A 13,523-nucleotide genomic window follows, 5' to 3' on the forward strand; every position below is an offset into this window, starting at 1 on the left:
TGCTAATACGTTTCTATACTTTTCAGGTTTTAATGAATCCAATCCAGAATCATTTTACTTTAAAAATATTAACAAGACAGGATTTAAAAGTATGTTGACCAATACAAAACACATTTATTCTGCAACATTTTATGCTCAATTGTCTAAACTAGGTTTCGACTTTTGGAAAGACAAAATTGACACAAAAACTGTCTGGGGCACAAAAGATTGGCAGGTATAGGAGATAGGAGCTATGTTTAGAGCCTGTCTCATCCCTCAGGAAATTATGTTTTTGAATGACACTGTCCAACAAACGTCTTGTCTTGGGTTAGCCAAGATAAAGGACCTGAACATTCCATCCATGCCTACACCTACACCTGCTAGTGATAACACTTCAGAGGGGGAGGTCGACGTACATACTATTGTGCATCACAACAGAACAGATCCAGATTGGAAAAAATATTTAATCTGGCCACAGACACAAACATCTGTCAAGATAGATTCCTAAATAAGACACAGGGTTTCACATTCACTAGGCCAGATCCAAGACATGTTGAGAGACAGCATCCTGGAATTGTAACAACATACAGTGTAGGGAAACTGTGCCTTGATTGGCTACATAGATCTACACTTAAGGATGTTAAACAACACTTATCTTTATTTAAAGATGGAGCTGATCTTAGGGAATTCTTGCTAGGACAAAGACCACCTCGTCATAAACGTTTTATATATGCCTGTATCTATGCTGCTTATAATGAAGCATGGAAGATTACACAAGCAGAGACTGCAGAAAGAATACGAGAAATTGATTGTATTAATTTACAGAAAACTCTCTCTGTGGTTGACCATGAGTTAACGACTCTGTCGTCCAGGATATATTCTTTGGACAGCATAGTATCTTCTGCCATAGGCCTCATGGAACAGGACTTTGTCATGTTGCAACATGGTCAGTCGCAATTATGTTCTATCATGCTATTAGGCTGAACGTTACAATACCTATGTTCAGGCTATGTGCCTTGGCGTTTAATCAATACTACGTCAATGTTTTCAGAATTCAATCTCACTGATAAACATATCGAATTGGTGCAAAGGGTAGCAGACTATACAGTGCTGAGCATTGAAAAACTGGAAAGATTGCCATTTACAGTCGCTGAAAAGCCAGCCACTGAATGGATTAAACATGGAACAATCACTCTGCCTGTTACAATTTTCCATTTTCAGTATTGCCTAAAACATATACCAGCAGGCACATATGAAAGGTTGGGTAAAGAATACATCAAGACATCTTGGGAATTACCGTACACACACAGATGTTGGAGTGGGGGAAGAGAAGAGCTTCTTAGTGGTAAAAATTGTGAAAACGCACTAAGCGGGTCTCTCCTTTGTCAGGGTATTAATTTACACTGGGCCTCTACCAACTTATCCTGCAACCTGCAAGGTTCACCAGCTGCGGTGATTGATCCAATTTTTGGGCAACTTTCCAATGGAAGGTACCTCATATCAAACGATCACAGCTGCTGTGGCATGTTGCCTGGTTTGCCCTAACTATTAACTGTGTTAGCCAGGGTCACTTGCTGTATGCAAATATTGTTTCCTAAAACGAAGACAGACCGGGAGTCGCCTATATGGCCTTCACTGAACATCTCTTCTATACAAATTGATACTTTAAGCAGAATGAAAGCCATTCTTTTGCAAAAAACTGTGCCACTGACCTCGGCCAAAGAGAACTATGATCTGCAAGTCGCAAGGACTTCTGCCGAGATACATGCCCTCTTAACTACAAACTGCCCTGTACATTTCTCAGAAATGTAAAGTCGTATCTTATACATGTCTGATACGAGCGGTATTGTACATGTATTGAGGATCGTATTTTCTGGACTGTTAGCACCTTTTAAAGCAGTCCTAGGAATATTTCCAAACTGCGTGCACTCAGTGTTTGGCGGACTGCCTCTTATTTTGGTACTCGCTGCAGGTATACTATTTTTGCTCCTACTGCGATATAGCAAGCCAAATCACCAGCGACACCAAGTTCTCCATGGAGACAACTCTACTGGCGATGAAGTGTTGTGAGCGCATCGTCCAAATTTTGCGACTACCTCGTCTAAGAGAATTGAATACCACATGGTTTCTATCATTCAGACCAATTTGGCAAGATTGCACCTTACCTGTTCTACGCTGCCTGCTATGCGAGAAGAATGCGTGTTAGACTTATGTCTCACACTTCCATCGGCCATGCCAATGGATGTTGATACTTTGCTTGAACCAGTAACGACCCATGCACTGTGTTGTCCCCAGCGGCCACCAATTCTGATGACGGCATTCATTGAGATCTCACAGATGCAAAATGCTGACGGTAAGGTACGAGAGAAAACAGGCACACAGGTATCATCCACTACGAACATTGCTAATGCGGCCAATGCTGACGGCAATGCTTCACATCTATGTGCGGTTAATCTTCTAAACGAGGTAATCCAACTTTCACCTACAATGGTAGACAACTTTTTACAGACTTAGAAGATTTGATGTTTTCTCCAAACAATAACACTGACTTTTGATTTGGCACACAGTGTTCTAAGAGACTTTGAATTTGACCTTCATTTTTCAAAACAAATTTCTAACTTTGGGACTCTTTTTCCTATGATTAATTTTTTTTCTCCAAATTTTTCTTTTTACCCTTTTTGGCACAAAGTAATCTGCTTAAAGTAGAACTATTCATAGAGAACACGAATTCTTTCAGACGACAATATTTGATCTTGTCCACATACACAAACAGTTTTATGTAATCTGTCATGAAATGGTTTCGGCACCTTTTTTATTCTGTATAACCGAGCCATTTCATAAATGTATTTTCGTGATTCATTCAGACAGCATTTACAAATGTCAATTATATGCTTAGAATGAACCATAGCTTTTGATACGTACAGCACCAATACGCTTTTGTGTATGACCTGTACCATTCCATTTTTATGTGTTTTGGGTGGGTTTTAACACATCATGTTTAGATATGTTTAACGTGTTTAGAACTTAGTAATGTCGTACATAAGAAAGTGGAGTGGGTGTTGTATGGTATTTTAGATTCCGAATTAATTTTCCCGATTCATGCCCTTATATAGGTACAATCCACGTTGCCCTTATATAGGCATAGAAATCAAGCCCTTATTTAGGCATAGCCCATGCTACACAAATACAGGCATGGCTACTTCCATCCATTCACCAAACTTCACAACGATTTCTTGGAAAAACCAGCTTAAGGACTTTCCCTTGCTTGAATATTGATTTCTCCAAGAACTCAGTTACTTTACAATGAACAACTTTTCCCTAGGGGGTTCATTCATGACGTTCATATGCCCGACTCTACGTCAAACATGGCATTCCTAAACACCTTCAAGGTATAAATATACCTTCACTTGCCATAGCAAAGTACGGTGGTTCGGTGCAGTTCGACAACCTAATTGCCCGACGCAGGTCGCTACAGCAAGTGCCGAAGGAAGCCGACTCTCCAAGCTGACGCATTGATCAGGAAGCTACCCTCCTCTGTCGAGAAATCCAGCTCCAGTGTTCCTGACTCCCCTTGGGGGGTGTTGGGACATCGAGTCCAGAGACAGAGATACCAGACCTCCTTCATTCTAAGGTATGGAACTGATTAGAACCTAGAGAAACCTTTGCTAAACAATACTTACTTCTTCCCTCGTACTAGACCTAGGTTAGGTACATTGGGGTAGGCGTACTTTAGAAGCAACAGTTGAGTATTTTAGCCTGTGTTATGTATGTATTTTTATATGGCTTAGAAACCATACAATGCTATTACAGTATTATTTTAGAATACTATTCTCGCTGTACGCATTATACTTTGCATTCTGCCTAACGATTGTAGCAGTTCACCTCTCTTGCATGAGAAAGAAGACTGTTCAATAAACCTTTTATTGAAACACCCGTCTCTCTATTTCTGTGCCCCCTCTGCAGAAACTAATCATGCATGATTGACTGAGTGAAATACTTATCTATTGTTTCCACGACTCTGAAGATATTTTCCAGTCCTAGGGAAACAAAGTTGTCATTTTTATGGGGTTGTCAGAAACTAATCCCTTCTTGTGTATTCAAGAAAGTTTCTAGTGACCTCTGAGCTAGCTGGCACTCACAATTAAGTTTAGTATATTCGATAGAGACCTACTGACCTAAGTCCTACGTCATATCTTTAGGATATATTATTCAAATGCGCAGAGCCTAATGGGAATATATGAACTACACTACACCAGTGATAATCAATGTTTTCCCAGCGTATCTCATTGGCAAGAACCCTTGCAGCACACACCAAGAAAGAGTTCAGATTAGTACCTTGCAGTCTCTTGGGAGAACCAAGTCCAAAAGAGAAAGGACTCACCTACCTACTTTGCCAAGAACAACAGCCAAGGGGAGTGGTCCAGCCCAGCCTAGTCCAGACGCGGATGCGCACAGGCGGGCCCACTCTTCGCCCGGGTATGCACCCGGGCACGTCCCGTGGTGTCCCCGGACATGCGCACGGCCACATCCCATGCAGTGGGAGCCCAGGTGAATTTCAGCTATTCCAGGCATGGACTGGCTGCTTTGGCGGCTTCCTGGCGCAGTGGGTGATGGGGCTTGTTTTTTGCCCCTTCTTTCCTCCAACAAAGCGCAACCTGTGCAGCGGTAGCCACGTGTGATTTTCTAACAACGACTCCGGGCAGGGACTGGCTGTGTTGGGGGCGTCCTGCCACAATGGGTGGTGGGGCTTGTGGTCTGCCCCCTCTCTCCTCCAACAAAGCGCTCCCTGCGCAATGGGAGCCCCAGGGATTTTTCAACAGTGCCTCCGGGCGCGGACTGGCTGCGTCTGAGCCTCCCTGCCTTAGTGGGTGGTGGGGCTTGTGGTCTGCCCCCTCTTCCTCCAGCAAAGAGCTCCCCCTATGTTTTTGTCTTGTATGGTGGGACTTTGAGGTGAGGTGCCAGTCTAGAGTAGAAGTTTCTTTGTTGAATGTATTTGGTGGATTTTATTCCTGATAAAGAGCGGGCATTTTCCATGTTTCGCTGTGTGGGTGATACAAAGTAGCTTGAATGTGAATCTTCTGGCAATTGGTTACCAATGTAGGGCCTTCAAGGCAGGTAAAATGGGGGCTTGTGGTTTTATATGAAAAAGTAGCCTAGCAACAGAGTTCTGAATCCTTTGTAGTCTTTTCATAGTTGTTAAAGATGATCTGTGGTAGAGGCTAGTAGTGTAATTGAGTTTAGACAGAACAAGAGAGATAGTAGCCTGGACCTTGTGTGAACATACCAGGTGGGGGAAAATGCTTTGCAGAGTTTTTATAGTAATGAAGCTTGATCTTGCTAGTTTGTCCACTTGTGCATTCATTGGTAGCTTGGAGTCCATGGTAATCCTGAGGTTTTCTAATTCCCTAAATACTTTAGGCGGCTTTCCCAGATCGTAAGGCCAGGCGGCGAGTGGGTCATAATTTTTCCAGTCGCCACATGTCAGTATTTCCGTTTTGGAAGCTTTCAATTTTTGATGGCTCTATGTCATCCAATGATCCACAGCTCTGATGCAACTGAAAATTTAATTTGTGAGTTTCCAATGTCTTTGGGGCTTTCCAGTTTAAGGAGTATTTGTGTGTCATCTACATAGGGATGTATGTCGTTACAACGCGATGTTTTACATCGCAGTACTTTACGACGCATGTTTTACAACGCAAGTGTTGGGGGCTGGATAGTGAATAGTTTAATTTACTATTCCAACTCCAGTCCCCGTGGATAGTAGGGAAGGAGTTGGATAGTAAATTAAACTATTTACTATCCTGGAGCGCCCCCCAGCGCAATTCGTTGTTACAACTTGCGTTGTAAAAGTTGCGTTGTAAGGGAACTGCGGTGTAACATCCGCGTTGTAAAGGATGTTCCCCTCTACATAGTTATAGCATGTGAGGTGAAATTAATTGATCAGTGCCAGTAATTACTTCATGTAGATGTTGAGAGATTGGGTGAGAGGATAGCTTTGAGGGAACCCTGCTTTTGTGAAGTATGGTTTGGATGAGAAAGGGCGAGTATGGATAACATTTGTTCTGTTTTGTAGGTAGGATGGATGTGATCCAGTCGAGAGCAGTCCTCTCTATGCTGGCTTTTTGGAGTCTTTGAATTAGAGTGTCATGATGAACTGTGTTGAAGGCAGCTGAAAGGTCCTAGAGAACCACCCCATTCCGGTCTACTGTATTTTTAAGGTCATCCCAGATGGAGATGAGAGCAGATTCTGTTTGTCTTCCTGGATGGAATCCTGTTTGGAAGTAGGAAGGTATGGAGTTATTTTCTGTGAATTGTGACATCTCTGTGAATGCTGCTCTTTCTATTAGTTTGCCCAGGAAAGGTCCATTTATCTGTAGTTGGGTCAAATGGGTCCATGTTTGCTTTTTTTAAATGGACATATGTATGCCTTTTTTAAGTCTTCTGAAATTACTCCTGTTGTTAAATAATTATTGATAATTGTTCTGACTGGTGTGGCAGCAGAGTAGTTAAAAGAATGTTCGTGAAGATTTGTTGTGGACTAGGGTCAGAGGGGCAGCTGGCTTGCCTGCTTGTTTTGACAAGATCCATAAATTCAGTTTCTGATAGTTATTTGAAGGAATGAAGGGAATGGGTATGCCTATCATTGGAGGGGATTGTTGAAAAAAAGGTTGGTGCTGGTGATTTTCCTTTGTTTCAAATAGCAGTCCAACATTTCTGATCCGGTTGTGTAATGATTAACTAGTTAGTAAGTAAATTCTTGAGAAATAGGATGAATTCCTTCTCTGCCTTCAGGTTTACGAAAATTCAGCGAGAATTCTATACAATTATTTATTTGTACATTTAGCATTCTAAATTCTGTTTGAATAGTACCTTTTTTTAGCTTTGATTGTTGACTTTTATAATCTGCTAAGTTTGTGTATATGGAATTTGTCTTGAGTGTTATTTGTTTTCAGACAGTTGTTTTGGAGCTTTCCAACTTGTTGTTTAATTTTTTTTAGTTCTTAATTCATCCAAGGTGCTTGCTTTCTTATGTTCTGTATTGTTGTTGTAGTGGTATTAGGATATCAATGGCTTCCTGGAGCCAGTCATAGGGATTTTTAAACTGAATTGAATGTGTCTAGATCTGTGTTAGGTGTTAGTTATGTTTCTAAGTATTCAAAATTGAGTTTGTTCCACAGTCGATATGTGGTGTCATGGAAGGTGGTCTTAGGTGTGGTGAGTTGTGGTGTTTTGTGTTGGAAAGCTACTAGATGGTGGTCTGACCATGTAACTGGAGTAATCCCTTGAAAGGTAACTAGTTCTGGATTTGCAAAAATTACACCTAGATGTGTCCAGCAGATTAGTATGGGTTTGTGGATGGTGTGATGTAGGTTTTGTGTGTCTAAATCGGTGATACTAGTTCTTGGATGGGAAATTTTGGTTTGTCAAACCATATGGTTAGGTCACCAAGTATGTGTAGTGTCATAAAGTTGAAACTGTACCTAGAAATGTGTCTAGGATTTAAGCATTTTGTTAGGTCATGGTCTGTAAAGAAGGAGGAAGTTGGTGTAGTCTTGCATCTGGCGATGAGGGCGTCCAACCTTGTATTGAAATGCCGCTGGCTATAGTGAGATTTATTGTTTCTTTGAATATAAAAGCTAGTCTGCCTCTTCTTTTGCCTATGAGCTTTTGTGTGACAGTCTGATAGCCTGGAGGAACAATTACATGCAATACTGGAACCCTGTAATCTTATGAAGAGCAAGTCAAGTTATGCGTCAGTGAGTAGGTCGTAGATGTGGTGCTTGTGTTTAGAAAAAAATGAGCATTTACAAGTAGGCAGTCTAGAGACTGTGTTTTGGTGGTAGTGTGACTTTGCTTTCTACAGGAGTGAGTAGTATTCTTTGAACTTGTAGAAGGAGTATTTTTAGTGTTGGCATTAACTGTATTAGGCTAGCAATAGTGTTGTGTGTTTATATCATAATCCTTGTACAGCAGGTTTAGAAGGCATTTTGTTGGGTCTGCGTGTGCAGGTGGTGGAGATGTTGGTTAACACTGAGTTGGTGGGCAGTGTTGTGTTTGTAGAGTAGGCTTGTGGGGTAATATTCAAGAAGATGCAAAATTGTGAAGAGTGCTATGTGGTTTATTTAGTTAGCATGTGTTTAGGGGGAAGGTGTAAGGCTTAAGGGTGGTGGTGGTAGAGCATGTATTTCATGTTTTAAGGCTCTGAATTGTGAAATGGATCTGAGGTGGGTGAATAGGTGTTGGTGAAGATAGAAAATGTGGGTGTAAAGTGGGTTTAGGATGTGTATTAAGTGTGCAGTCATGAGGGTGGAAGTGGGTGTTTGTTTCTATATTGTGTCAGAATGTAGTATGAAATTCTGCGTGTGTGAGATTTTGATGGGCTGGTGTGTATGTGTTATTTTTTTTGTGGAGTAGTGAGATGAGATATTGATGTGGTGAGTTTATGTGAATATTTTGGATGTAAAGTACTTTTGTTGAGTGGAAGTTGAATGGGGTGGTGATGTGCATTGGAGGCGAGTGTATGTGTTGTGTGATAGATGAACAAGGGTTATAAGTGTTAGCATTACAATTGGTAGCAGGATGAGGAAATAGGTATGGTAGAGTGTAAGATGTATGGTTGGGTGTTTTTGGTAAAGAGAGGAGGAGGGTGTTGTTGGTAGAAGATATGGGTGAGGGTTGAGTATAGGGTTTGTCGTAATTGCATGGGGTCATTTAGGAGTAGTAGAAGTGGTGTTTTGTATGAACAGGGGGTGTTTATTTTATTTAAAGGAATAGAGTTCTGTACAATATGGGTTTGTCTTGTGTTGGTAATTTGTGGATTTGGTAGTAGTATCGGACAGAGTGATTGTTTGGGTAAGAATGAAGGTGTGATTGTGGAGTAGGGGTAGAAGGGTGTACGGATGCGATTTTTGGGGTTTTGTATAGGTTGTTGAGACGTTGAAATGTTGACAGGGTTTGTTTGTTGTAAATGAGCAGTTTGCATTTGCTGAGACCGTGATATTATGTTTGCGGAAGTGGCTGACTTAAGGTGGTGGCTGGTAAATGGAGAAAGGGGCATCTTTTCTGGACTTAAGCCTGGCCCAAACAGTCCCACATATGCAACTGCCCTTGTCCTCTATGTCCTTAGCCTCAACACCCAGGCTGAGACGTCCTTACGTTAAGTAGCCCTAGTGATCAGGTGACTTTGGGCCAATGGGACCCCTATTCCTAAACCCTAGAGCTAACGGGAGTCCTGGCCCTATCAACTAATCACAACCCTAGCGCTAGCAACCAATCAAACCCCAAATCCTAAACATTAAGTGCAAAAGAAACCCTAGCCCTAGGAACCAATCAGAACCCAAGTCATATCAGCCATTGAGAATCCAGACCCTAAGTCCTAGGTTCAAAAGAAACCCTAGCCTTATCAACCAACTAGAACACAGAGGCAACAATCACACTTAAAAAACACTTTTTCGAGCCAAAACTAGTGCTAAATACATTTTACAAACATAATTTAAACCACAAAGCAGATTAAGCACTCTTAAGAATACTCTTGTTAGGCTTAGAGTGTATTTTGCCTTTTTAGCTTGTAAAGTTGGTGGGGTGCCTTCCAGTAGCTTAGCACATTTTAGTGGTAAACCAGGAAAGAAATGTAAATAGTCACAGGTAGAAAAAACACAGCAGTTTAAAATGAAAAATTGCACCAAAACCAAGAGATACATTTGAACAGTAGACAAAAAGAGCAGTCATCAGTTTCAAATAAAACACCACAAAGTCTGTGTTTTTTACCACCTTCATTTGTCCTTGTTCACTGTGCTGTTTAGGGCTCAGAGAAGCTGGAGCTACGAAATGGAGGTGCTGTCTTGGGGTTTCCTCCACAAACTTAAGGACCTGTGCAGGTGTAAGGGGAGTAGTCAGACATGCTCAGATGTCACCTGTGGGCCAATCATGCTCAAACTGATGTGTAGGGGGCAAGGAGTTGCTCCTGAAGGCAGAATCTCCTTGGATATATACAGGCTTAAGAGGCACTCTGTAGTTCCTTTTCAACCTTGCAGGTAAGGCCCAAATCTAAAACCACTTAAATACTGCTTTTTGCACACGTTTGTACTCAAGGGGGCATTTTTGCACTGAGAAATAAATAAAAAAAGAGAATTCCTCTTGCGTAATACAAGCATAATCTTGCAGAATTCTCAGGTAATACCGCATGATTAAGCTACACAGAATTACCCTTAGTTACGCCCACCCTAATTTAACCCAAGGAATGGCACTCACTCCTCTTAGTGTAGTTCTAGTTTCCAACTGAGTGTATTCTGTTCAGCATTTTTTATTGAAACAGAGAACAAAGCTTCTTATGGGGGTTTAAATGGAAAATACTCATTATTTGACCGCCTATTTATTTCTGCCTAAATCACTCCCACCGACTGATGGGCAGACATGCATGACACTCATATGTGGCAATATTTTTAAATTGGGAAGTGGAAGATTTGGAAAAATAAATTGGGGGAATGTATCTTCCCTATTTTCTTATGTGATGTAGAGGCAATTTTAGGTGGGGAGACACCTACTATATCTCAATTTTTTGCATCAAATACCTAGATTCTCCTACCTGAATCGGGTCTATTGTCTTGCACGGAAACCTGGCATGCCAAACCTAGATCGTATATACATTTTTATGAACATTTTGTTAATAGATCTGTGTGCTATTTTAATGTATTTTACGCTGGAAAGATCGATATGTAACTTTTTAGCTATAATGTGTTATTATAATTATTTTATATGAGGGAAAAATGTATATATATATTTTGTGAACTTTATAGGCTATAGAAATATTGCGAAATAAAAGAATTTTGATTGATTGAAAGTTTCGTGCAGATTTGTGGGATGGGACTAAGTATAAGCACATCAAATTACCTTTTATTGAAGATCCCACGATGGACAACTTTTGACACCACAGTAACGAAAACAAAGGCATACAGAAAGTATGTTCAGAACATGGTGGAGAAGAGGGGAGCTCTTTCCAGTAACAATATCCAAGCCATTCTTCTGAGTGAGATCAAACTGAAATCGTAGCTCTCAGAAAAGATCTCACAAAGTCAGTAAAGGATCTCAGCAACCATATCCCAGATTAAAGGAAATTACAAATTCATACATTTCTCACAACTAAGCCATCTTTTTGACAAGAATGCAAATGCTGTTTCCACCACACTTTAAATTCTTTAAGTCGGACTCGGAAGAATTAATATCCGTAATACGGGAAAATTCCTAACGCTGCCACTGAAGACAAGCTACAAGAGTATGGCTTATGGTGAAAAATGGTCATGCCATAGTGCAAAGCAAGTTCTTGAAAAGGATCATAAGAAATTATAATACACTGACCACAGTCAAATAGTTTACATTGTTTCTGGTTTTACCTCACATTCAATAAAGTATTAGTATATTGCGAATATTTAAAGCAAGTCAAGGTAAAGCTTTTTATGCAAAGTAGATTTATCAATCGCTAAGAGAAAGGGAAAATAAGCTTGTAATACATAACTGTTTATTTCACATTGCTGGGCACAAAGGCCAAATTCTATAGGCTATATGGATGCTTGCAATATTCCTTCCTTAGGCTGACATGGCTCTTTATCGATAAAGCTGGCTCATCTAAGGAGGTTCATCATGCTTTAAACCTCTGTTGTCTATCTGCACAGGTCAAATTCGATGTTAGCGTGCAAGCTCCAGTAGGCCTGTGCCAGCAAGACGTTCAGAGCTTTAAGGTTAAAGTACTCGGATTCAGCGAGGAGCTAAGTGTGGAGGTGAGAATGGTGTGCGACTGTAACTGCCAGGACGAAGAACCTTTCTCAAGAAAATGCAGCGATGGCAACGGCAACTTCAGCTGTGGAGTCTGCAGGTAATCCCTCCTATATTACTCTTTTCCTCAACCCTGTCTCTGAGCATCAGGATAACTGGCTAATCAATGCACCCGTTTTGATATTCGGAATTTTACCCCTAAAATGCTCATATCATCAGGGAAAAGATGCCAACAATGGAAACCTGAAGCAGTAATATGGACTGCATATTGGTGATTGATTGACAACATGTTTTTGTGTGCATTACATTACATGGTAAGTTGGCAAAGGTCTTATATTAAGCTGCCTTAAAGAGGTGTGCTTTTAAAGCCTTTTTAAATGTGGACAACTTGGTTGACTACCTTAAGTGTTGAGACGCTGCATTCCAAAAAGCAGACCCCAGAACAGTGGTCGTTAAACTCTGTAAGGCCGTGGCCCCACCCCGACAATTTTTTTTGTGGTGAGCCCCCTCAAACTCAGCCAGATGGTGGGTGTGATGGTAATGCGATGACAAATACATTGTTCAATTATGGACCAGCGGAGATTGTACTGTTGCTCAAATGACACAGGTTTGATCTCTTTCCCTCGCTTCACTCTTCTCTTACGTTCCATGTTTTCTCTTTTCATTGCCCCTTCACTCTCTTGTTAATCACCCCTCTCCATTCTCAGCTCTTTCAGGAATCATGGAACACCTGCCTTTTCCATAACTGCATCACTTCCCAGATATCCCAGATTGCCCTTCTCTCTCATCACTGTCCACCTCTCGTATCGTCTCCCATAACCCCTCCTATAAGTATCCAACTCACTCATCAGTGTCCACCCTTTCCATCACTGCACACATCCCCAACACTGTGAAGATCTAGTATAACTCTCCACCAGGCTCTCGTTTCAATAGCCCCTCTTCTGTCAGTCAGTGCCCATCAGAATTCATGTCCCTGACCACTTCACAGCTCACTGTGCACCTCTTCCATCACTGTCCCTTTCCATGCAGTGTCTCCTTCCCACATGTGTCTAACTCTCCTGTTCTTCCCCACCTTTCCCATTGCTGTAGAGTCCTTCGGGATCGGCCTGATACACAAAATAAGCCTGGGCACCAAAATATAAGTGGTTCCTATTAGTGATTCAGATAGCTAAAAAATGATCCATATTTTCAAAATAGGGAAATGTTGAAGCTGTGTATACGTTTTGCAACGTATTGGTAACTGCGTGCATTTACGCTTGAAGCAAGGAATGTTTGTGGCAATACCAGAGAAAACAGTGGCCCACCAGACCATAAAACAGGCCCACAAGCAGCTAAAAACCCAGCCCAAACATTGGCCTCTCAGGCCAACCCTTCGGGCACTGCCAGACTACTCAATCGGTCAGTCCAACCATGGAGCCTTTCATCAAAGTCCACTCGCACAATAATTCATGACCCACAACTTCTTTATTAGCAAAAAAGGCCACTTTATTAAGACAGGTGCATAATATATTTCTCAAAACATCTTACAGATATATAATAAATCCATCTCCAAACTCATCTTGACATATCTTCAAAACATAACCCCCCAAAATGTGTTAACCCAAGCAAACCCAGAAGAACTGACTCCTGTTGAGAGATCCCCCTCATTTCCTTTTCCTTTCCCCGTGAACTGTATACCCCACCTCCCCCTTGGAGGATGGACAATCCCGCTCAAGACTGCCCCCCCACACCCCCCCAAAAAAATTCTGCCTACCAATTCTACCTAAATAACCGTA

At 41.4% G+C, this 13,523-nt stretch overlaps 1 protein-coding gene across 1 annotated transcript in view; it reads left to right on the top strand.

Moving 5' to 3' along the window:
- LOC147749046 (integrin beta-7-like) overlaps positions 1–13,523 on the top strand; it is a 396,742-nt gene that overhangs the window by 124,666 nt on the left and 258,553 nt on the right. Inside the window, exon 5 of the mRNA XM_086929420.1 lies at positions 11,649–11,848. Coding sequence (XP_086785546.1) covers positions 11,649–11,848 — 200 coding nt within the window. The remainder of the gene's footprint in view (positions 1–11,648; positions 11,849–13,523) is intronic.

The sequence above is a fragment of the Lissotriton vulgaris genome, chromosome 1_1 (assembly GCF_964263255.1).
Source record: "Lissotriton vulgaris chromosome 1_1, aLisVul1.2, whole genome shotgun sequence".
Lineage (NCBI taxonomy): Eukaryota > Metazoa > Chordata > Amphibia > Caudata > Salamandridae > Lissotriton > Lissotriton vulgaris.